The sequence below is a fragment of the Coregonus lavaretus genome (assembly GCF_964263955.1).
Source record: "Coregonus lavaretus genome assembly, chromosome: 16".
Taxonomy (NCBI): Eukaryota; Metazoa; Chordata; class Actinopteri; order Salmoniformes; family Salmonidae; genus Coregonus; species Coregonus lavaretus.
The window spans coordinates 33,037,982-33,063,453 of record NC_140003.1 but is presented as its reverse complement, the minus strand read 5'-3'; the positions used below and the strand labels follow the sequence as shown (position 1 = coordinate 33,063,453).

At 45.6% G+C, this 25,472-nt stretch overlaps 1 protein-coding gene across 1 annotated transcript in view; it reads left to right on the top strand.

Annotated features, from left to right (window-relative positions):
• Positions 1 to 25,472, top strand: part of LOC311143625 (mannosyl-oligosaccharide 1,2-alpha-mannosidase IB-like) — a 108,646-nt gene that overhangs the window by 53,499 nt on the left and 29,675 nt on the right. The window contains exons 5-6 of the mRNA XM_084179488.1: positions 6,172 to 6,290; positions 14,589 to 14,669. Of these exons, the coding sequence (XP_084035614.1) occupies positions 6,172 to 6,290; positions 14,589 to 14,669 (200 nt within the window). The remainder of the gene's footprint in view (positions 1 to 6,171; positions 6,291 to 14,588; positions 14,670 to 25,472) is intronic.

Genomic DNA, 25,472 nt, shown 5'->3' with positions numbered 1-25,472 from the left:
CGATGTGAGTAAGACTTTTAAGCAGGTCAACATTCACAAGGCCGCAGGGCCAGACGGATTACCAGGACGTGTACTCCGAGCATGTGCTGACCAACTGGCAAGTGTCTTCACTGACATTTTCAACATGTCCCTGACTGAGTCTGTAATACCAACATGTTTCAAGCAGACCACCATAGTCCCCGTGCCCAAGAACTCAAAGATAACCTGCCTAAATGACTACCGACCCGTAGCACTGACGTCTGTAGCCATGAAGTGCTTTGAAAGACTGGTCATGGCTCACATCAACAGCATAATCCCAGAAACCCTAGACCCACTCCAATTTGCATACCGCCCCAACAGATCCACAGATGATGCAATCTCTATCGCACTCCACACTGCCCTTTCCCACCTGGACAAGAGGAACACCTACGTGAGAATGCTATTCATTGACTACAGCTCAGCATTCAACACCATAGTGCCCTCTAAGCTCATCACTAAGCTAAGGATCCTGGGACTAAACACCTCCCTCTGCAACTGGATCCTGGACTTCCTGACGGGCCGCCCCCAGGTGGTAAGGGTAGGTAACAACACATCTGCCACACTGATCCTCAACACGGGGGCCCCTCAGGGGTGCGTGCTCAGTCCCCTCCTGTACTCTCTGTTCACCCATGACTGCATGGCCAGGCACGACTCCAACACCATCATTAAGTTTGCCGACGACACAACAGTGGTAGGCCTGATCACCGACAACGATGAGACAGCCTATAGGGAGGAGGTCAGAGATCTGGCCGTGTGGTGCCAGGACAACAACCTCTCCCTCAACGTGACCAAGACAAAGGAGATGATTGTGGACTACAGGAAAAAAAAGAGGACTGAGCACGCCCCCATTCTCATCGACGGGGCTGTAGTGGAACAGGTTGAGAGCTTCAAGTTCCTTCGTGTCCACATCACCAACGAACTATCATGGTCCAAACACACCAAGACAGTCGTGAAGAGGGCACGACAAAGCCTATTCCCCCTCAGGAGACTAAAAAGATTTGGCATGGGTCCTCAGATCCTCAAAAAATTCTACAGCTGCACCATCGAGAGCATCCTGACTGGTTGCATCACCGCCTGGTATGGCAACTGCTTGGCCTCTGACCGCAAGGCACTACAGAGGGTAGTGCGTACGGCCCAGTACATCACTGGGGCAAAGCTCCCTGCCATCCAGGACCTCTATACCAGGCGGTGTCAGAGGAAGGCCCTCAAAATTGTCAAAGACTCCAGCCACCCTAGTCATAGACTGTTCTCTCTGCTACCGCACGGCAAGCGGTACCGGAGTGCCAAGTCTAGGTCCAAAAGACTTCTCAACAGCTTCTACCCCCAAGCCATAAGACTCCTGAACAGCTAATCATGGCTACCCGGACTATTTGCACTGCCCCCCCACCCCATCCTTTTTACGCTGCTGCTACTCTGTTAAGTATTTATGCATAGTCACTTTAACTCTACCCACATGTACATATTACCTCAACTACCTCAACTAGCCGGTGCCCCCGCACATTGACTATGCAACGGTACCCCCCTGTATATATAGCCTCCCTACTGTCACTTTATTTTACTGTATATATAGCCTCCCTACTGTCACTTTATTTTACTTCTGCTCTTTTTTTCTCAACACTTTTTTGTTGTTGTTTTATTCTTACTTTTTTGTTTAAAATAAATGCACTGTTGGTTAAGGGCTGTAAGTAAGCATTTCACTGTAATGTCTGCACCTGTTGTATTCGGCGCATGTGACCAATAAAATTTGATTTGATTTGATTTGATAGAGGTAGAGGAGGGTATATTGACAGACTGGGTTCTCTGCTGGCGGTGGCCGTGTGACGCGTGTCGGGGTCCTGGCTGTTCTGCTACCAGGAGGGCCGATCTGTCCAGATCCCAGGCAGGCCAGAGTCTCAGCCTTAGTGTCAGCCTCAGCCAGCCAGCCCGGTGGGTGTATTTTTAGAGTGATTTAGGACCACTGTCAATAGTGATAACACTGCAGCTCCAGCAGAACTACAGCCTGGCTGGTCCTCTCCTCGTGAGGGGTTCAGCAGCAAAGTTGGTCAAACCCTGTTGTGTTTCTTCTGGTTCATTATTATTATTATTATTATTATTATTATTATTATTATTATTATTATTATTATACTGTTTCTTCTTGCAAGGAAAATTAACATGCAGATTCCCGTGAGACGGTAAGGCCTAGGAGGGTGCAACTTGACATGATGGTAAAGGCCCATAGTCCACACCCTCTCATGCAAAGCCATGTCAATTGGCCGCATGGTGGTGCTATAACAAGTATTTGAAAATGCTAACTTTGAAGGCTCATGCCGTGTGACCTAGTCATGAAATTGGGTACAAAGGTCCCTCTCCTCACAACGTACAAATTTGCCTCAAGTACCCATAAGGTCTGTAATGATGGATCTTTTGCCATTTAGAATTTTGTGAAAAACACTTAAATTATATCTCCTCCGGAACCACTGGGCCGATCTGTGTGAAACTTGATGTGTAGCATCTATGGACAAAAGCCTCAAAACACAATATATTCCAGCCTAGTAACTCAAACAACATGGCCGCTATAAACCAATGAACAAGTGGGCGTGGTCTGGCATATATATCAAATATGTTTTTTTGTATTGTAACAACTTGATACACATGTTCAAAACACCATATACACTCAGTGGCCAGTTTTAGGTACACCCATCAAGTACTGGGTCGGACCCCCCTTTGCCTCCAGAACAGCCTGAAGTCTTCAGGGCATGAAAACATTGCTCAATTGCTATCAAAGGACCTAACGTGCAACGGGTAAACATTTTCCAAACCATTACACCACCGCCACCAGCCTGTACCGATGACACCAGGACAGATGGGGCCATGGAATCATGCTGCTTACGCCAAATCCTGACTCTGCCATCAGCATGACGCAACAGGAACCTGTATTCATCGGACCAGGCAATGTTTTTCCACTCCTCAATTATCCAGTGTTCGTGATCACGTGCCCACTGTAGCCGCTTCTTCTTGTTTTTAGCTGATAGGAGTGGAACCCTGTTTGGTCGTCTGCTGCAATAGCCCATCCGTGACAAGGACCGACGAGTTGTGGGTTCCGAGATGTCGTTCTGCACACCACTGTTGTACTGCGCCGTTATTTGCCTGTTTGTGCCCCAACTGTTAGCTTGCACAATTCTTGCCATTCTCCATCGACATCTCTCATCAATGAGCTATTTTCGCCCGCAGGACTGCCACTGACTGGATGTTTTTTTGTTTGTCGCACCATTCTCTATAAACCCTAGACACTGTAGTGTGTGAAAAGCCCAGGAGGCTGGCCATTTCTGCGATACTGGAACCGGCGCGCATGGCCCCGACGATCATTCCACGATCAGTCGCTTAGTTTACTCGTATTGCCCATTCTAACGTTCAGTTGAACAGTAAATTGATGCCGGTCTGCCTGCTTTATACAGCAAGCCACGGCCATGTGACTCACTGTCTGTAGGAGCGAATCATTTTCGGGGTGGTGTACCTAATAAACTGGCCACTGTGTGTATAAGCGCATGTAGATCGACCACACGGTGGCATTACAACGGGGACATATTTATATCTCTTGATCTGTTTGACTCCGAGTGATGAAATGTGGCACACATGCTCAGGGATGTGAGTCTAGCTAGCCTGTATAATATGGTTATGTTTGGCCACATGGGGGCTCTGTTGGGCAGGGAAAAAACATTAATGCAAGCTCATTGGCTCATAGCGGCCATATTGTTTTAGCTAGAGTCCTGGAAAATATTGAGTTTGAAAATGTGCATTCATAGATGCTATATACCAAATTTGGGGACAAGCGGTCCAGCGCTTCTGGAAAAAACGTTTAAAGTAGTCAAAATCATTGGAAAATTGTCCAAAATACATCAAAAATAATATTAAATTGCATGATCAGTTTTATTTTGAGTTCTGATTTTTTTTAAATTACGTTGAGTTCTGGTATTTGGTAAGCGTGGTAAACGATACAGAAGTAGCTAATCTTAGGGCAATGTGTCCTATTTGTTTTGATGGTGGCACAGTGGGCACACAGCTGAACCCCGGCAATGCTGCTTGCAGCTTTAATTATAATAGTTACTTATTACATTTACATTTACATTTACGTCATTTAGCAGACGCTCTTATCCAGAGCGACTTACAGTTAGTGAATACATATATATATATATATATATATATTTTTTTTTCATACTGTTCCCCCGTGGGAATTGAACCCACAACCCTGCCGTTGCAAACGCCATGCTCTATCAACTGCGCTACATCCCTGCCGGCCATTCCCTCCCCTACCCTGGACAACGCTAGGCCAATTGTGCGCTGCCCACTTATCAGACCCGTGCTGCAGGGTTCAACCCAGCTACAACAGCAGCCACAAAAAGTCTAACCAGCCACAGACCTAGAGCACCAGTACTCTAATAAGATCAAATATCAACCTAGTAAGGCTGGGGTATTAACTACAAATAAAATGTTACTCGCCACATACACAGTTAACAGCATGTATAAAAGGTGCAGTGAAATGCATGCACAGATGTAGGTCTAGTACTAGAAATGTAGTATCAAAAAGAGCAACAGTGTTACAGCTGTACCATCAAACTGAGCTGCAGTATTAAGATGTAGTATTAAACTAAGGCCGCTTCAGCAGTATTAAACAGAACTACAGTGATAGAGCTTTGCTGTTAAAGTGAATTATAATGACCCACACTCACCACCCTGGGCAGACTGCATCACTCCCTTGGCCTGTGGTCACATTGAGGGAGGGGAGGAGTGTGAGTGATTTGGCTGTCAGTCATGTTTTAATGAAGATCCCTGCTAGCCTCTCTCGCTCTCTCCATTGAAGGTGAGCTAGTGATTACCCTAGACTCCAGAGAGGAGAGGGCTGATCTGGTCTCCCTCTCACTCATTCACAGTCTCCACAGGGGGAGGTGGGTCGTAGTGGTAATTGTAAAGTCATGGTGCAGCCTAGAGATTTATAAACCATAGGCAACCCAATTTGAAGTAGGCAATACTCTGATCATTGGCTGATCGCTCCTTAATGTCCATGCTAAAACAGGTTATATCCATCTAGAGATCTCCGTCTATCTCTGTGGTGCATGGGCCCAAAGTCACGCCTGCTGTAGTGGCACAGCACCTCCTACTGTTTGGGGGACAACACCTCATACTTTTAGGGGGACAGCAGCACCTACTTTTAGGGGGTCAGAACCTCCTACTGTTAAGTGGACAGCACCTCCTACTCTTAGGGGGACATTGTACAACGATAAAACACAGAACCAGGAGTGTTCCCTGACCATGTGACCTAACAAGGAAAAACTCTTGGCCCAGGAGTTCTCCCCAAAGAATGTAAGAGGGGCGCTGCGCCACCTTGTCGACTGGCTGCACCACTTTGTAAAACTGGTGGTTCCCAAACTGTGGGGCGCGCCCCCATACTATTGAAAGTTGTAATAGTAGAATGCACAAGGGGCAATTTCGGAATTGAGTAGTGCATCATCAGTTTTCCTCTTGTCATGTCAGTCATTGCATACCTTAGAGAACTATTTATAACTTTGTTTTTTAGCTAGGTTCTTTAGCCCATAGATTTTGTTGTAATGTTTGAGCCACTCAAATATCACATGAATACAAGAGGGGTGTGATCAGTTTGTCATGAACAGTACTTGTGCCCATAGAAATAGACGTGGGGAGCGTTGGATGTTCCCCAATGCTGAAAGTTTGAGAACCCCTGCCCTAATATAGTATTTATTTTTGCACTATATTTCAGGAAATGGCAGTTACAGGTGTATAAAAACGCAAAAATCTCTGAGACCGAAGGGGAGATCTGCCCCGTTCCGGGCCTCCCCTTTCACAGGACTCTGCAGCACCACATTGTTAAAATATCCTGGGGAGAACCCTATGTGGGTTTCATTCATTTGACGTTGGCCACACATACTGTGTATATCAGGGTTGGGGTCAATTCCAGTCAATTCAGAACATTTACAAATTACACATTTTCCTTATTGAAAAGCATCGAAGAGAATTGGAATTTCACTGTACTACCTGAATTGACTAGAATTTAAATGGAATTGACCCCTAACCCTGATGTATATGGTAATAAGTCACTTTGGTTACATTATTTATTGTTACATGAGACCCTAACCCTGTGTTTGTTTGTCCTCTGTCCAGGTAATTCCCAGATGGGGGCCACCATAGTGGATGCCTTAGACAGCCTGTACATGATGGGCCTTCATGACGAGTTCAAGGACGGACAAGAGTGGATAGAGCAGAACCTGGACTTCAGTGTGGTGAGTAGAGCACAAAACCTTTAAGTTACTGTACTCCAGTAGTGAAAACACTGTAGTTAGCCACCTTCTGGCCTGTAGTCTTCAGTGCCTTAATAAACATACTGTAGAACCTTCAGAGAACCTAGAACCAGCAACAACATGCTTGATGCCACTTATACCTGGAAATCAGATCTACTAACAACCATACAGACAGGGGGCGCTAGGGTCAGCTCACAGACTGCAGATATGAGCTGCGCTTTGCAGACAGGCCAAGCTACAGATAGAATGTTCTGGTGTTTAGTCCCTGTCCAGTAGTGAAGCCTTTTGAGACATGAGGAGAGGAGTGTCTAGCGTTGCTGTGATGGAAGGGAGGGAGAACTGAACACAGGAGTAGGAGTCATGGAAACGATGTGGGCAGGGAGAGTGTTGCAGCCCACAAACCAGACCACATAAAGGGCCAATGGACTACAATCAGTACACCCCTGACTGGGACACCGGTCTGTTTCTCTGGTCTCTCTCTCTCTCACTCTTAAAGCCCTGCAGATGTAATGACAGCACAGGCGGTGTGTGAGTGTTTATGACAGGCTGACGCTGAGGGATGTAATTAACCTCTGGACTGCTCTGAGGGAGAGAAGGATAAGTAAGCTGGAGAGAGAGATGGGAGAAACAAAGAGAAGATGGATCAGAGAGAGGGGAGGGTGAGAGAAAAGGGGAGGGAGGATGTTAATGATCTGAGAAGTGGAAGTGTTGATTGAGATGAGTTCTATCTAATGCCTCAACACACTGCATAACATACGACAAGAAGATTTAGGCGTTAACGGTTAAACTCATAAGCTGTCATGGATGTTAAGCTTGTCTCTTGGTATGCCCTGATCTCCCTCCCTTCTGATGCCTCTGATGAAAATAGCAATTCCCAAGTGACAAATGGGAATGGTTTCAAATTCCTCAAAATAGTTGTTTTGCAGTAGTGTTTTGTAGCTTGTGGTGGCTCTAAAATATCATTTGAAGCTTCCTTACTTAGGCTTGCAGCGAAAATGAAAGGTTTGTTTGAGCTCTATGTTTACATCAGGGATGGGCAACTGGCGGCTCGCGGGCCCCCCTTTTGAAGGCCCTCGGATCAACCCCATTTGGTGGGAGGCTGGAGTGATGCGTGATCTGAGTTGGCCATGGAGGGGATTGGCTGCCCCGACTTCTCACTGATCATTAAGCCAGACCCACATGCTGTTTACCCAGGAGAAACAGAGAAGGTGATATACAGTGAGGGGAAAAAATTATTTGATCCCCTGTTGATTTTGTACGTTTGCCCACTGACAAAGACATGATCAGTCTATCATTTTAATGGTAGGTTTATTTGAACAGTGAGACAGAATAACAACAACAAAATCCAGAAAAACGCATGTCAAAAATGTTAGAAATTGATTTGCATTTTAATGAGGGAAATAAGTATTTGACCCCTCTGCAAAACATGACTTAGTACTTGGTGGCAAAACCCTTGTTGGCAATCAGAGGTCAGACGTTTCTTGTAGTTGGCCACCAGGTTTGCACACATCTCAGGAGGAATTTTGTTCCACTCCTCTTTGCAGATCTTCTCCAAGTCATTAAGGTTTTGAGGCTGACGTTTGGCAACTCGAACCTTCAGCTCCCTCCACAGATTTTCTATGGGATTAAGGTCTGGAGACTGGCTAGGCCACTCCAGGACCTTAATGTGCTTCTTCTTGAGCCACTCCTTTGTTGCCTTGGCCGTGTGTTTTGGGTCATTGTCATGCTGGAATACCCATCCACGACCCATTTTCAATGCCCTGGCTGAGGGAAGGAGGTTCTCACCCAAGATTTGACGGTACATGGCCCCGTCCATCGTCCCTTTGATGCGGTGAAGTTGTCCTGTCTCCTTAGCAGAAAAACACCCCCAAAGCATAATGTTTCCACCTCCATGTTTGATGGTGGGGATGGTGTTCTTGGGGTCATAGGAAGCATTCCTCCTCCTCTAAACACGGCGAGTTGAGTTGATGCCAAAGAGCTCGATTTTGGTCTCATCTGACCACAACACTTTCACCCAGTTCTCCTCTGAATCATTCTGATGTTCATTGGCAAACTTCAGACGGCCCTGTATATGTGCTTTCTTGAGCAGGGGGACCTTGCGGGCGCTGCAGGATTTGTCCTTCACGGTGTAGTGTGTTACCAATTGTTTTCTTGGTGACTATGGTCTCAGCTGCCTTGAGATCATTGACAAGATCCTCCCGTGTAGTTCTGGGCTGATTCCTCACCGTTCTCATGATCATTGCAACTCCACGAGGTGAGATCTTGCATGGAGCCCCAGGCCGAGGGTGATTGACAGTTATTTTATGTTTCTTCCATTTGCGAATAATCGCACCAACTGTTGTCACCTTCTCACCAAGCTGCTTGTCGATGGTCTTGTAGCCCATTCCAGCTTTGTGTAGGTCTACAATCTTGTCCCTGACATCCTTGGAGAGCTCTTTGGTCTTGGCCATGGTGGAGAGTTTGGAATCTGATTGATTGATTGATTGCTTCTGTGGACAGGTGTTTTTTATACAGGTAACAAACTGAGATTAGGAGCACTCCCTTTAAGAGTGTGCTCCTAATCTCAGCTCGTTACCTCTATAAAAGACACCTGGGAGCCAGAAATCTTTCTGATTGAGAGGGGGTCAAATACTTATTTCCCTCATTAAAATGCAAATCAATTTATAACATTTTTGACATGCGTTTTTCTGGATTTTTTTGTTGTTATTCTGTCTCTCACTGCTCAAATAAACCTACCATTAAAATTATAGACTGCATTTCTTTGTCAGTGGGCAAACGTACAAAATCAGCAGTGGATCAAATACTTTTTTCCCTCACTGTAATAGTATCATCCGCAAGTTTCACATTTTTTACAGATTGACCAATGGTATTTATATTAATAGTGAAGAAAACAGGTCTCAAAATCGACCCCTGTTGTACACCTTCATGTACTTTAAGAAATTCTGACTTTTAATCACGATGGCCTGAGTTCTGTCACTAAGATAATCATGAAACCATGAACAGGTGTCAGCTCAGGCCTATCGAGGGCAACTTATTCAATAAAATAGCATGATCAACAGTATCAAAAGCTTTTGATAGTTCCACAAACAAAGCAACACATTTGTCTAAAGCATTGACAAAATAATTAACAACTGAAGTGGTTGCTGTAATAGTGCTATGCCCAGGCCTAAACCCTGTTTGGTTTACATTCAAAATACATTTCTCAGATTAAAAAAAAAGAGTGAAGTTGTACATTTACCAAGGTTTCAAAAATCTTAGCTAGCCAAGGAATCCTTGAAATGGGTCGATTTTTAATTATTAAGATCACTACTATCCCCACCCTTATGGAGTGGCAGCACAAGAGCTGATTTCTATACTTTTTGAATATTTCCTGATAACAATTTTAAATTACAAATGTGGGTTATTATTTTTACATTGGATAAAAGTAGAGCTTTTAGCTAAACAATTATATATAATACACTACAGTTGAGGAACAATGGGGAAAGTAATTCTGCTTGTTTTGGTAAACCTACTGGAGAGCTCTTCTTTGTTTACACCCATTCAGCATCGTTCACACCCTCTTCAGCCTTAGCCCCACCCATCTCTTTAAGGATTCACATGAGGCCATGTACTAAACAACCAAAGATTTCAAGACTAATGGCCAGTTTATACTACGTCGTTATGAAAAAGTATAAACATAAAAACTACAGGATGCATGACATCAGCAGCCTGGTGTTCCAAAATAGCATAACTAGTGTATTTTACCACAAATAAACTCACCCGTTTAAAACTGAATTTAGTATATGTCAATCTAGCAAACCAGGCAACTAAAAGCAACTTTCTAAACAATGTTTTGGTTCGTTTCTAGCTTGTTTGTTAGCTAGCTAGCTAAGGTTAAGTTAGCTGGCTAGCCAGTTCAAATAATAATCATATCATATAGCTGACAAAGTCTTCACTTTAGCTCATTTGTCTTCATTATTACAGGAAAATAAACTCACCAGATCATTATTTACAAGTTAATGGCAAGCCAATTACAGAACATAGTTTACGGTTGTGAGTGTGACTAAATAAAAGCAGGGCATTCTACCAGAGAATTTCAGAACTTGGACACTGTCTCATTGGCCTAACGTTATATCCTAATTTGACTTTGGTGCAGGTCATGTTCTTCACATTACCGTCTCTGGTAAACGCATATTATATCAAATAAAATCAACGTTTATTTGTCACATGCACAGGCTACAGAAGGTGTAGTAAAATGGTTACTTGCATAGTGGAGTCTTTTGTTAAGACATGTAGCTAGCTAGCTAATCAATTAACCATAATCCAAACTCATAACGTTACTACCCTGCATGAATCTGCAGCTAGCTAACCAACCAGGTTCAATGTTAGCTAGCTAACATTAGGCTATAACTAGCAATGCAAATGGCTCTGAGATACGAATAATATTACTACACAGATCATACACGTAATGTTAGCTAGCGAGCCAACCAGCTAACAGTGCACTTTAACTTGAAATGAAAACTACTTTCTGACAAAATTAGAAACGTATAATATCTGAAAATGTAGCTAGCTAGACTATTTTACCCATATACATGGATGGACGCTTCTTCCTCTCTGTCACGGATGCCATGGTTGCCCTTAGTTTGAAGATGTAATCCGAAACAGGTGTTTTATACAACAGCCTTCTGTGTGTTCTCTTTCCGACTCCGTTTGCATATTTGATATCAAACGGCAGAATTTTCTCCATCTCCTTAGCTATCGTACTCCAATTCCACAGGGCTTTACACTGATTTCAAAACTTGGTTCTCCAGAAAGTGGAGAGCAACACTTTTTCAGTTCTACTATGAAAGGATGACCTACACATACTGACCAGCTCATGTTATAGACAGAATCGTGCTACATGGCAGACCAATCCAAACTCATCTCTCGGCATGTCCAGCCCACCCATTATCTCAGCCAATCATGGCTAGCGGGAAGGGTCCTGTCTTTTTCCATGGCTAAACCAACTAGGCTCGTAATTAAAAAAATTGTATTCGTATTTACAGATGGCATACAAGTTTGTTATTAAGGCACATCAAAGTTCACATATTCCAGAAGGCATTTCTGCCAAAAAACAGATTTAGATTTTTCTTTTTTTATATATGTTCACATTTCTCTCCTGTAAAGTAGTGATGTGCGACATACGCCAAGTTTCCTGAAACTAGTCACATTTGAACTAAAAGCTTATCTTTTGAGCTAACAATAGCGTATCTAAGAGTGGAGTTCAACGAATGGGTAGACAACAATACAATGATAACACTTAGAAAGGATGGGAGGTAGACCAAGCCCGGCTCAGGTAATGTCTCTAATTCGATATCTTAACGCGGCCTAAGTAAGATCGAGAGAGATGGGAGAAACAAAGAGAAGATGAGAGAGATCGAGAGAGGGGAGTGTGAGAGGAAAAGAGAGGGAGGATGTTAGTGATCTGAAAAGTGAGAAGTGGAAGTGTTGATTTAAGATGAGTTCTATCTAATGCCTCAACACACTGCATAACATACGACAAGAATAATTAGGCGTTAACGGTTAAACTCATAAGCTGTCATGGATGTTAAGCTTGTCTCTTGGTATGCCCTGATCTCCCTCCCTTTTGATGCCTCTGATGAAAATAGCAATTCCCAAGAGACAAATGGGAATGGTTTGAAATTCCTCAAAAGAGTTGTTTGGCTCTTGTGTTTTGTTGCTTGCGGTGGCTCCAAAATATAATTTGAAGCTTCCTTACTTAGGCTTTTGAGTGAAAATGAAAGGTTTGTTTGAGCGATATGTTTATGCCCCCCCTTTGAAGGCCCTTGGGTCAATATTGTTGTTGTTGTTGGGAACTCAGTCGGTCTCACTGTTGCAAGTTAGAATAGTAGAGTACACAAGGTGCAATTTCGAAATTTGGTTCTGCATCAGCAGTTTTTCTCTTATGTCAGTCACTGATAGTCACACTTAGCCCATGTCAGCTAACATTTTTTAGATTGGTACCTTAGCCTAGCGGCCATCTATCTAAATTGAGTAATCGTGGTCGAATTACCGGCCAGGGGCCCCCATTGATTTTATTAGTCAGTCTCATAGATATCATATTAAAACCTGCAAACATTTCTCTCAGCCCCATGGCAAAATGAGTAGAATTGCATGAAATTAGTTATAAAATTATTAACTCTTCTTTCCGCTCCATGGCAAAATGTGTAGAATTGCACGAAAATAAATAAATAAATTAACTCCACTGTCAAGTAGAGTGAGGAGCTGGGGCCTACAGAGTGGTGCAGCGGTCTAAGGCACTGTAGTGCTTGAGGCTTCACTACAGATCCGGGTTTGATCCCGGGATGTGTCGCAGCCGGCCACGACCGGGAGACCCATGAGGCGACACACAATTGGCCCAACGTCGTTTGGGTTAGGGGAGGGTTTGGCCAGCTGGGATGTCCTTGTCCCATCGCGCTCTAGCGACTCCTGTGGCGGGCCGGGCGCCTGCATGCTGACACGGTCGCCAGTTGTATGGTGTTTCCTCCGACACATAGGTGCGGCTGGCTTCTGGGTTAAGTGGGCAGTGTGTCAAGAAGCAATGCGGCTTGGCTGGGTCGTGTTTCGGAGGATGCATGGCTCTCGACCTTCGCCTCTCCTGAGTGTGTACGGGAGTTGCAGCGCTGAGACAAGACTTTAACTACCGATTGGATATCACGAAATTGGGGAGAAAAAGTGGTAAAAAGTACCAAAAGCAGCTCCGCTAGCAACTGCGGCCCCTTCAGATTTTTTGTGGCCCCCATCCCTGGTTTATGCCAAACCCATGGGTACTCTCCATTATTGCTGCTTAATTCCAAGCTGAAATTAGAGCATAGATTTCCTGTTACTGACTATATTAAAGACATCACTCTTTGTCAAACTTAATCATGGGCTTATGGCTTCAGAGAGGGAGAGTTGGGGAGAGAGAGTGTGTGTGTGTGTGTGCACGACTTGTGTTTGTGTGCTGTGTGTGTGTGTGTGTGTGTGTGTGTGTGTGTGTGTGTGTCCGTCCGTCCGTCCGTGTCCGCGCGACGTGTGTGTGTGTGTGTGTGAGCTCGTACATGTGTTAAAGCCTCTACTAATTAATGATTAAATAGCTGCCATGTTGGCTTGTCCTTTGTAGTCAGTCATTGTAAGCTGGATGGCTCCTGCAAGTACTAGAGCACCCTACAATGATGGATGACTCTGAATGCAGTCGGAATTAATTGACACGCTTTAAGAACGACTGAATTAATAGTCTGTTAGCCAACGCTGGGATCGGAATTAATAAACCTGAGTTTAAAGTAAGATTTGATCCGAATCGATAGCACGGTGGGAGATGAATTAGGCCTAGTACATGATGTTCTGCTCGGATTTGATTAACCTGATTTTAATATGGAGTAACATTCCTTATTCACAATTTTAAATGGTTTCAAAGGAAAATTCTGACGAATGTTTAATGTTACATGCAAGATTTATTTGAATATGAAAAGCCACATCGTATATCAAAGGAGTTCAAACACTGCAGGGGTGAGGAAAGATCATTTCTGACTTCTCACGTCTACTTTGTATAAAGTATGAAATCTTTCAGTATTCACATTGTAAACACACATGTGTTTACAGGAGTCACATGAATGACACTAATTGAGACACCTGAATGACTGTGAATGATTGTTACGTCTCTGATTGTTTGTCTGCATAACCAGAATGACAGATAGTTACTACGTTGAGGTTTTCAGTCACCTGAATGACACTTCTCTTTTTTGGTGCTGTGCAGTGTGTGTGCATCACCCATATGACAGCTGTCATATTTTGTGCTGTTCGTTAGTGTGCATAACCTGACCAACCACAGGCTTTCTAACACAGGATGTTTTACGACGGCGCTCTGCGCCTGGCTCCTAAATGTCGGTGGAAACGGGTAGCGGCGCTGACGGAAGGTGGATTCTGACAGGGCTGGCCCACCCCCCAGTCTACCACTTTCTCCACTCTCCCAGGGTGACAGTTGGATTTACAGCCCATTGAAGTTGTTACAGAGAGAACATTGAGGGTATTACACAGGGAACAAGGCTGTATTTGTGGTAGTACTTGGAAAGGTACATGTCTTCTCTTTATTAGTCTGACATATGAATTTGGTGTTACAGTGTTGGTCTGAATAGTAGGCTAGTTGAATTTAGGAATGTGTGCCATTACACACTGGTGTGCAGTATATAGGATGTGGTTTTGGCAGTACAGGGCTCTCTCTCTCTCTCTCGCTTGCTCGCTCTGTCGCTCGCTCTGATTGATCCTCCTCCTCTGTTTCCTCAGAACGCTGAGGTGTCTGTCTTCGAGGTCAACATCCGCTTCATCGGAGGACTGCTGGCCGCATATTACCTCTCTGGACAGGAGGTAACTATTCACCTGGGATTAGTTTACACTGTGTGTGTGTGTGTGTCCACTGTGTGTGTGTGTTCACGGTGTGTGTGTGTGCAAAAGGGGGAGTCTTTGCTGTGTGTGAGTGTATTGTGGGAGGCGGGGGATGGTTTACTTTGTAGTGTGCAGGTATTTGACAGGCTCTTGATGAAGCACCAGAGTTTGTTCGGCTGAACAGAATGCAAAAGAGGTAGAGAAGCGAAGAGGCAGGGGAGAGCGAAATGAAAAATAGGGTCAGATTAGGAATGCAAAGAGAGTGAAAGCAAAGGAGGAGAGGAGAAAGGAGGATAGTGATCACAGCTTCGTCTTTCATTAGCCAGACTCTGGGGAGTGATGGAGGCCCACAGGTTAGAAAAGGTCTCCTGAGAAATAACACTCCCTTCAGGTGCACCATGTTAATGAACACACACACCTCCCAACGTTCTCATCTGCCCTCTGGCTCTAATGAAAATCAACACAAATCCCCCCTCTTTTTCCTCTCTCTCTTTCTCTCTCTCCCTCTCGCTCCCCTGCCCTGCGGTATCAGTCATCTCCCTCTCCCTGCTCCTATTAGAGGAATTTGAGTGGTGGAATTGAGCTCCAGCCATGCGTTTCGGCCTCTCTGCCGGCCCCACACTCCTCATCTAATAGGAGCAGATCCCTGGCCCTGCTCCCTGCTCCCTCTTAATGCTCATCTCTCATTCTCCTTTCTTTCACTCGCTTGCTTAACTTTCACCTGCCTCTTCTCGTTCAGTCTCTGACGTTACTCTCACCTCTCCCTCTCTCCCCCTCTGAATAAATGGTGATAATTCAGCAGAGGCTGGAGGAGTGGTGTGGTAAGGAATCAGATGTTGAGGCTGGAGGAGTGGTGTGGTAGGGAATTAGAGAGCTGTTGAGACTGGAGGAGTGGTATGGTAGGGATCATAGATGTTGAGGCTGGAGGAGAGGTGTGGTAGGAAATCATAGATGTTGACTGGGGGAGTGGTGTTGTATGGAATTAGAGAGCTGTTGAGATTGGAGGAGTGGTATGGTAGGAATCAGAGAGATGTTGAGGCTAGAGGAGTGGTGTGGTAGGGAATCAGATGTTGAGGCTGGAGGAGTGGTGTGGTAGGGAATCAGATGTTGAGGCTGGAGGAGTGGTGTGGTAGGGAATCAGATGTTGAGGCTGGAGGATGGTGTGGTAGGGAATCAGATGTTGAGGCTGGAGGATGGTGTGGTAGGGAATCAGATGTTGAGGCTGGAGGAGTGGTGTGGTAGGGAATCAGATGTTGAGGCTGGAGGAGAGGTGTGGTAGGGAATCAGATGTTGAGGCTGGAGGAGTGGTGTGGTAGGGAATCAGATGTTGAGGCTGGAAGAGTGGGGGATGGTAGGGGTGCTATCGTTCGTCCCATTGGGTTATAACTCTTCTTTGTGAGTCCTTTATTCCGTATGTGTGCATGCCAGAGAACTAGCCCCGCCATGCAGTGATGGATGATGTTTACTCCTCTCCTCTGTCCCCTCATCCCTCCCCTCCACTCTCCCCCTCTCTCCTCTCTTCATTCCCTCCTCTTTCTCCACTCTGCCAGTTTCATCGCTTAATTTTTTCTATCACAAACTCCTTCACACTGCCCCTCTCCTTTCATTTCTCTACTCTTCTCTTTAACTACTCTATGTTCCCCCTCTTGTCACAACCTCTACACTACCCCTCTCCTTTCATTTCTCTCTCCTGAAAGGTGCTAGTGCCTCTGGGATATGTAGTTTAGGTGAAAGATCCTCTGGTAGGCTGGGCGATATCGAATTAATTGGAATATATGTTTTGGGGCGATATTCCAAATGCCTGTATCGCAAGAATCGTTTGTACTTTTTTGAGCATTTGTCCGCTTGTTCTCATTACTTTTTGGTCTCGTCTCCTTCGCTCCTTTTGTGCTGTGTGCACCTTCCCATTTATACACACACACCAAGCCCCCCCCCCCCCCCCCCGCTGCCACTCACAACAACCAAGATTAGAGATCACTTCTTCCTCTCTGACAAGCGGTTTCAACTCGCTATTTGTATTTGACGTTTGGTCCAACAGAATCGGTCATATGGAGACCGAAACACATTGAGACATTATTTTACTGTAATAGAGGAGAAGTTAACCTTTCTAACGATACCCTTTTTATGTCTCAACTAGTCAAATTACGTGCAGAGCAGACACTACTAAAACGGGAGTTCAATGAATAATGATTCTGGAAAATGAATGCTCAGTTTGTCATTCGCGATGTTGCAGTACCATGTACCGCAAGCAGCATTTTAGCCAAAGACTGTTATACTAGCTGTCTAGTCTGCATTTTATAAATGTGCAATAAGCATAAAACACAATTATATAAGGAATTGGCAACTCGTTCTCATTGAGAAATAAGGTAGGTCACTTGATTTCAACTTCTGAACAAAGTGGACAGGCTAGCATGCTGTATAAACAGAGAAATTCCAGTTGGCTAAACTTGAAATTAAAGATTAGCTGGCTTCTCACGAGCGTGTGGGCTTGTACTTGAGAGATTGTTTGAGACCTGTGTTCATTTTCTATAATGCCTGCTACAAGAAGTTAGTAATTATTAGTGAATGAGCGTTATGCATGGTTCTGGTTAAATTTGTAACAAAGGGCATTTTCATAGACTTGAAAGCCAGATCAGTGATTATTGGAAAAAAGCAGATTAAACTATTTTGATAAAATAATTACATTATTAGTGGGTCTTATGGTTGTGGAAGGCTTATATTTAGCCTGGGTATAATTTCACAAGCCCTGAATTCATTTGATTATTGCTGACTGTTTGAAATGCAGTGTATTTGATATTTTAATTGTATAACAAAGCTTATTTAAATATATTTTTTTAGAAGATCAAGGTATACACTACCGTTAAAAAGTTTGGGGTCACTTAGAAATGTCCTTGTTTTCGAAAGAAAAGCACATTTTTTGTCCATTAAAATAACATCTAATTGATCAGAAATACAGTGTAGACATTATTAATGTTGTAAATGGCTATTGTAACTGGAAACGGCATAGGCGTACAGAGGCCCATTATCAGCAACCATCAGTCCTGTGTTCCAATGGCACATTGTGTTTGCTAATCCAAGTTTATCATTTTAAAAGGCTAATTGATCATTAGAAAACCCTTTTGCAATTATGTTAGCACATCTGAAAACTGTTGTGCTGATTTAAAGAAGCAATAAAACTGGCCTTCTTGAGACTAGTTGAGTATCTGGAGCATCAGCAATTGTGGGTTCGATTACAGGATCAAAATGGCCAGAAACAAATAACTTTCTTCTGAAACTCGTCAGTCTATTCTTGTTCTGAGAAATGAGCAGGAGGACAAATACATTAGTGTAGTAGTTTGAGAAACAGACGCCTCACAGGTCCTCAAGTGGCAGCTTCATTAAATAATACCCGCAAAACACCAGTCTCAACGTCAACAGTGAAGCGGCGACTCCGGGATGCTGACCTTCTAGGCAGAGTTGCAAAGAAAAAGCCATCTCTCAGACTGGCCAATAAAAAGAAAAGATTAAGATGGGCAAAAGAACACTGAACTTTTTACATTTACATTTACATCATTTAGCCAGAGCGACTTACAAATTGGTGCATTCAACTTATGATAGCCAGTGGGACAACCACTTTTTTTTCTCTTCTTTCTTTTATGGGGGGGTGGGGGGGTAGAAGGATTACTTTATACTATTCCAGGTATTCCTTAGAGGTAGGGTCTCAAGTGTCTCCGGAAGGTGGTCAGTGACTCTGCTGTCCTGGCGTCGTGGGGGAGCTTGTTCCACCATTGGGGTGCCAGAGCAGCAAATAGCTTTGACTGGGCTGAGCAGGAACTGTAGAGGTAGGGGAGCTAACAGGCCAGAGGTGGATGAACGTAGTGCCCTCGTTTGGGTGTAGGGTCTGATCAGAGCCTGAAGGTAAGGAGGTGCCGTTCCCCTCACAGCTCCGTAGGCAAGCACCATGGTCTTGTAGTAGATGCGAGCCTCAACTGGAAGCCAGTGGAGTGTGCGGAGGAGCGGAGTGACATGAAAGAACTTGGGAAGGTCGAACACCAGACGGGCTGCGGTGTTCTGGATAAGTTGTAGGGGTTTAATGGCACAGGCAGGGAGCCCAGCCAACAGCGAGTTGCAGTAATCCAGACGGGAGATGACAAGTGCCTGGATTAGGACCTGTGCCGCTTTCTGTGTAAGGTAGGGTCGTACTCTGCGAATGTTGTAGAGCATGAACCTGCAGGATAGGGTCACCGCTTTGATGTTAGCGGAGAACGACAGGGTGTTGTCCAGGGTCACGCCAAGGTTCTTTGCACTCTGGGAGGAGGACACAATGGAGTTGTCAACCGTGATGGCGAGATCATGGAGCGGGCAGTCCTTCCCGGGAGGAAGAGCAGCTCCATCTTGCCGAGGTTCAGCTTGAGGTGGTGATCCGACATTCACACTGATATGTCTGCCAGACATGCAGAGATGCGATTCGCCACCTGGTTATCAGAAGGGGGAAAGGAGAAAATTAATTGTGTGTCGTCTGCGTAGCAATGATAAGAGAGACCATGTGAGGATATGACAGAGCCAAGTGACTTGGTGTATAGAGAGAATAGGAGAGGGCCTAGAACTGAGCCCTGGGGGACACCAGTGGTGAGAGCACGTGGTGCGGAGACAGATTCTCGCCATGCCACCTGGTAGGAGCGACCTGTCAGGTAGGACGCAATCCAAGAGTGAGCAGCGCCGGAGATGCCCAACTCGGAGAGGGTGGAGAGGAGGATCTGATGGTTCACAGTATCAAAGGCAGCGGATAGGTCTAGAAGGATAAGAGCAGAGGAGAGAGAGTTAGCTTTAGCAGTGCGGAGAGCCTCTGTGACACAGAGAAGAGCAGTCAGTTGAATGACCAGTCTTGAAACCTGACTGGTTTGGATCAAGAAGGTCATTCTGAGAACGATAGCAGGAGAGTTGGCTAGAGACGGCACTCTCAAGAGTTTTGGAGAGAAAAGAAAGAAGGGATACTGGTCTGTAGTTGTTGACACCGGAGGGATCGAGTGTAGGTTTTTTGAGGAGGGGTGCAACTCTCGCTCTCTTGAAGACGGAAGGGACATGGCCAGCGGTCAAGGATGAGTTGATGAGCGAGGTGAGGTAAGGGAGAAGGTCTCCGGAAATGGTCTGGAGAAGAGAGGAGGGGATAGGGTCAAGCGGGCAGGTTGATGGGCGGCCGGCCGTCACAAGTCGCAAGATTTCATCTGGAGAGAGAGGGGAGAAAGAAGTCAAAGCATAGGGTAGGGCAGTGTGAGCAGGACCAGCGGTGTCATTTGACTTAATAAATGAGGATCGGATGTCGTCCATCTTCTTTTCAAAATGGTTGACGAAGTCATCCACAGAGAGGGAGGAGGGAGGGGGAGGAGAGATTCAACAGGGAGGAGAAGGTGGCAAAGAGCTTCCTAGGGTTAGAGGCAGAGGCTTGAAATTTAGAGTGGTAGAAAGTGGCTTTAGCAGCGGAAACAGAGGAAGAGAATGTAGAGAGGAGGGAGTGAAAAGATGACAGGTCCTTAGGGAGTCTAGTTTTCCTCCATTTCCGCTCGGCTGCCCAGAACCCTCTTCTGTGAGCTCGCAATGAGTCGTCAAGCCACGTAGCAGGAGGGGAGGACCGAGCCGGCCGGGAGGATAGGGGACATAGAGAGTCAAAAGATGCAGAAAGGGAGGAGAGGAGGGTTGAAGAGGCAGAATCAGGAGAGCGAGAGAGAAAAGGATACAAAGTAGTGGTCGGAGACTTGGAGGGGAGTTGCAGTGAGATTAGTAGAAGAACAGCATCTAGTAAAGATGAGGTCAAGCGTATTGCCTGCCTTGTGAGTAGGGGGGGATGGTGAGAGGGTGAGGTCAAAAGAGGAAAGGAGGGGAAAGGAGGCAGAGAGAAATGAGTCAAAGGCAGACGTAGGGAGGTTAAAGTCACCCAGAACTGTGAGGGGTGAGCCATCCTCAGGAAAGGAACTTATCAAGGTGTCAAGCTCATTGATGAACTCTCCAAGGGAACCTGGAGGGCGATAAATGATAAGGATGTTAAGCTTGAATGGGCTAGTGACTGTGACAGCATGGAATTCAAATGAGGAGATAGACAGATGGGTCAGGGGGAAAAAGAGAGAATGTCCACTTGGGAGAGATGAGGATTCCTGTGCCACCGCTGCGCTGACCAGATGCTCTTGGGGTATGCGAGAACACATGGTTAGACGTGGAAAGAGCAGTAGGAGTAGCAGTGTTTTCTTTGCAACTCTGCCTAGGTCAGCATCCCGGAGTCGCCTCTTCACTGTTGACGTTGAGACTGGTGTTTTGCGGGTACTATTTAATGAAGCTGCCAGTTGAGGACCTGTGAGGCGTCTGTTTCTCAAACTAGACACTCTAATGTATTTGTCCTCTTGCTCAGTTTGCCCCGGGGCCTCCCACTCCTCTTTCTATTCTGGCTATAGCCAGTTTGCACTGTTCTGTGAAGGGAGTAGTACACAGCGTTGTACGAGACCTTCAGTTTCTTGGAAATTTCTCGCATGGAATAGCCTTCATTTCTCAGAACAAGAATAGACTGACGAGTTTCAGAAGAAAGTTATTTGTTTCTGGCCATTTTGATCCTGTAATCAAACCCACAATTGCTGATGCTCCAGATACTCAACTAGTCTCAAGAAGGCCCGTTTTATTGCTTCTTTAATCAGCACAACCGTTTTCAGCTGTGCTAACATAATTGCAAAAGGGTTTTCTAATGATCAATTAGCTTTTTAAAATGATAAACTTGGATTAGCAAACACAATGTGCCATTGGAACACAGGACTGATGGTTGCTGATAATGGGCCTCTGTACGCCTATGTAGATATTCCATTAAAAATAAGCCTTTTCCAGCTACAATAGCCATTTACAACATTAACAATGTCTACACTGTATTTCTGATCAATTTGATGTTATTTTAATGGACAAAAAATGTGCTTTTCTTTCGAAAACAAGGACATTTCTAAGTGACCCCAAACCTGTGAACGGTAGTGTATATTGTGAATCGCCCATACGTTGTAAAAATATTTTTTCATATCACCCAGCCCTAGCTTCTGGGATATGTAGATTAGGTGAAAGGTGCTAGTGTCTCTGGGATATGTAGTTCAGGTGAAATCAGCTGGTGCTCTACTGTTGAGACCAGGAGGACAACAGCTAACAGCCTGTGCAGAGTAATAACCTCTCCGCAGAGAGAGAAACAATGGAGGGAGAGAGACTGGAGAGAGGGGCGGGGGAGAGACATAGAGAGACTGGGGAGAGAGAGAAACATAGAGAGCAAGCTGATTGCAGAGAGAAAACAGGAGAAGGGAGCAGGTCTTGTAATGGAAGATAATGAGCTGGGACACTGACACTTCAGCTAGACAGCTGTCTCTGCAATACATGTTTTTCCTTCCTTTCTCCCTTTCTCCCTCCATCTCTCTCGCTCTCCCTGGTTTATCATGTATGCTGTGCTCTACTTTGCTATCTGTCTTTCAGTGTGGTGCTGTGTGTCTGTCTCGCTGGGGAGTGATTGACTCACTTTCATATTGTCAAACATGGAGCCCATCAAATGCAGAACGCTGCTCCCTCTGTCATACTGGCTGGCTGCCACTGCACCTAGGGAAGGGGAGAGGGAGAGAGGGATGTGGAAGAGCGCGTGAGGGACAGACGAGGAAGAGCGCGTGAGGGAGAGACGTGGAAGAGCGCGTGAGGGAGAGACGTGGAAGAGCGCGTGAGGGAGAGACGTGGAAGAGCGCGTGAGGGAGAGACGTGGAAGAGCGCGTGAGGGAGAGACGTGGAAGAGCGCGTGAGGGAGAGACGTGGAAGAGCGCGTGAGGGAGAGACGTGGAAGAGCGCGTGAGGGAGAGACGTGGAAGAGCACGTGAGGGAGAGATGTGGAAGAGCGCGTGAGGGAGTTATGTGGAAGAGCGCGTGAGGGAGAGACGTGGAAGAGCGTGTGAGGGAGAGATGTGGAGAGAGAGATGTGGAAGAGAGCGTGAGGGAAGGATGGGGAGAGAGCGTGAGGGAGAGGGAGAGAGGGTGAGGGAGAGATATGGTAGAGCGATGTGGAAGAGTGTGAGGGAGAGCGATGTGGAAGAGAGCGTGAGGGAAAGATGGGGAGGGAGAGATGTGGAAGAGAGCGTTATGGGAGAGATGTGGAAGAGATCCTGATGGGAGAGATGTGGAAGCGAGAGGTGAGGGAGAGCGATGTGGAATAGAGCGTGAGGGAGAGATGGAGAGAGATTTGGAAGAGAGCGTGAGGGAGAGATGGAGAGAGATTTGGAAGAGAGCGTGAGTGAGAGATGGAGAGAGATTTGGAAGAGAGCGAGGGAGAGATGTGGAAGAGAGCGTGAGGGAGTGATGGGGAGAGAGATGTGGAAGAGAGCGTGAGGGAGAGAGGTGTGGAAGAGAGCGTGAGGGAGAGAGATGTGGAAGAAAGTGTGAGGGAGAGATGTGGAAGAGAGCGCGAGGGTGAGATGTGGAAGAGAGCGTGAGGGATAATGGGGAGAGAGATGTGGAAGAGTGTGAGAGAGAGATGGGTAGAGAGCGTAAGGGAGAGTTGTGGGAGAGAGATGTGAGGGAAGGCGATGTGGAAGAGAGAGAAGTGAGGGAGAGCGATGTGGAAGAGAGCGTGAGGGAGAGATGGGGAGAGAGATGTGAGGGAGAGAGAGATGTGGAAGAGCATGGGGGAGAGAGATGTGGGGGAGAGATGTGGAAGAGAGAGAGATGTGGAAGAGAACGTGAGGGAATGAGAAAGAGAAGTGATTGCTACACTGCAGATGAACAGTAGGCATTAATATGGATGTGAGAGAATCAGCTAAGTCTTACAGGCCATTTAGAAGATAATCATGCAATTTAATTGGCTAAGTTGGTGGGCCTACAATCCTCTTGATTGGCCAGAATGGCCTGAGCTCAGGTAAAACCGCAGCTCGATTGCTTGATCAGTAAATTCAGTCGCGCAGTTGTGGTTAAATTCCCAAGAACACAGTCCCATGGTTTTCCAAGCTTGTTTCTAAGGACTGATACAATAGAATATAAACTCAGCAAAAAAAGAAATGTCCTCTCACTGTCAACTGCGTTTATTTTCAGCAAACTTAACATGTGTAAATATTTGTATGAACATAACAAAATTCAACAACTGAGACATAAAACTGAACAAGTTCCACAGACGTGACTAACAGAAATTGAATAATGTGTCCCTGAACACAGTGTCTGGTGTGGCCACCAGCTGCATTAAGTACTGCAGTGCATCTCCTCCTCATGGACTGCACCAGATTTGCCAGTTCTTGCTGTGAGATGTTACCCCACTCTTCCACCAAGGCACCTGCAAGTTCCAGGACATTTCTGGGGGGAATGACCCTAGCCCTCATCCTCCGATCCAACAGGTCCCAGATGAGCTCAATGGGATTGAGATCCGGGCTCTTCGCTGGCCATGGCAGAACACTGACATTCCTGTCTTGCAGGAAATCACGCACAGAAAGAGCAGTATGGCTGGTGGCATTGTCATGCTGGAGGGTCATGTCAGGATGAGCCTGCAGGAAGGGTACCACATAAGGGAGGAGGATGTCTTCCCTGTAACGCACAGCGTTGAGATTGCCTGCAATGACGACAAGCTCAGTCTGATGATGCTGTGACACACCGCCCCAGACCATGACGGACCCTCCAAATCGATCCCGCTCCAGAGTACAGGCCTCGGTGTAACGCTCATTCCTTCGACGATAAACGCAAATCCGACCATCACCCCTGGTGAGACAAAACCGCGACTCGTCAGTGAAGAGCACTTTTTGCCAGTCCTGTCTGGTCCAGCGACTGTGGGTTTGTGCCCATAGGCGACGTTGTTGCCGGTGACGTCTGGTGAGGACCTGCCTTACAACAGGCCTACAAGCCCTCAGTCCAGCCTCTCTCATCCTATTGCGGACAGTCTGAGCATTGATGGAGGGATTGTGTGTTCCTGGTGTAACTCGGGCAGTTGTTGTTGCCATCCTGTACCTGTACCGCAGGTGTGATGTTTGGATGTACCGATCCTGTGCAGGTGTTGTTACACGTGGTCTGCCACTGCGAGGACGATCAGCTGTCCGTCCTGTCTCCCTGTAGCGCTGTCTTAGGCGTCTCACAGTACGGACATTGCAATTTATTGCCCTGGCCACATCTGCAGTCCTCATGCCTCCTTGCAGCATGCCTAAGGCACGTTCACGCAGATGAGCAGGGACCCTGGGTATCTTTCTTTTGGTGTTTTTCATAGTCAGTAGAAAGTCCTCTTTAGTGTCCTAAGTTTTCATAACTGTGACCTTAATTGCCTACCGTCTGTAAGCTGTTAGTGTCTTAACGACCGTTCCACAGGTGCATGTTCATTAATTGTTTATGGTTCATTGAACAAGCATGGGAAACAGTGTTTAAACACTTTACAATGAAGATCTGTGAAGTTATTTGGATTTTTACGAATAATCTTAGAAAGACAGGGTCCTGAAAGAGGGACGTTTCTTTCTTTGTTGAGTTCGGTATATGAGAAATAATAAAGGAATGACAAAGGGGTAAGTTAAACGATGAATAACTAGCATGGTGAAGTATAATTTTTTTTTTTTTTTTTTCACCTTTATTTAACCAGGTAAGCCAGTTGAGAACAGGTTCTCATTTACAACTGCGACCTGGCCAAGATAAAGCAAAGTAGTGCAATAAAAACAACACAGAGTTACATATGGGGTAAAAAAAAAAACATAAAGTCAGAAATACAACAGAAAATATATATACAGTGTGTGCAAATGTAGCAAGTTATGGAGGTAAGGCAATAAATAGGCTATAGTGCAGAATAATTACAAT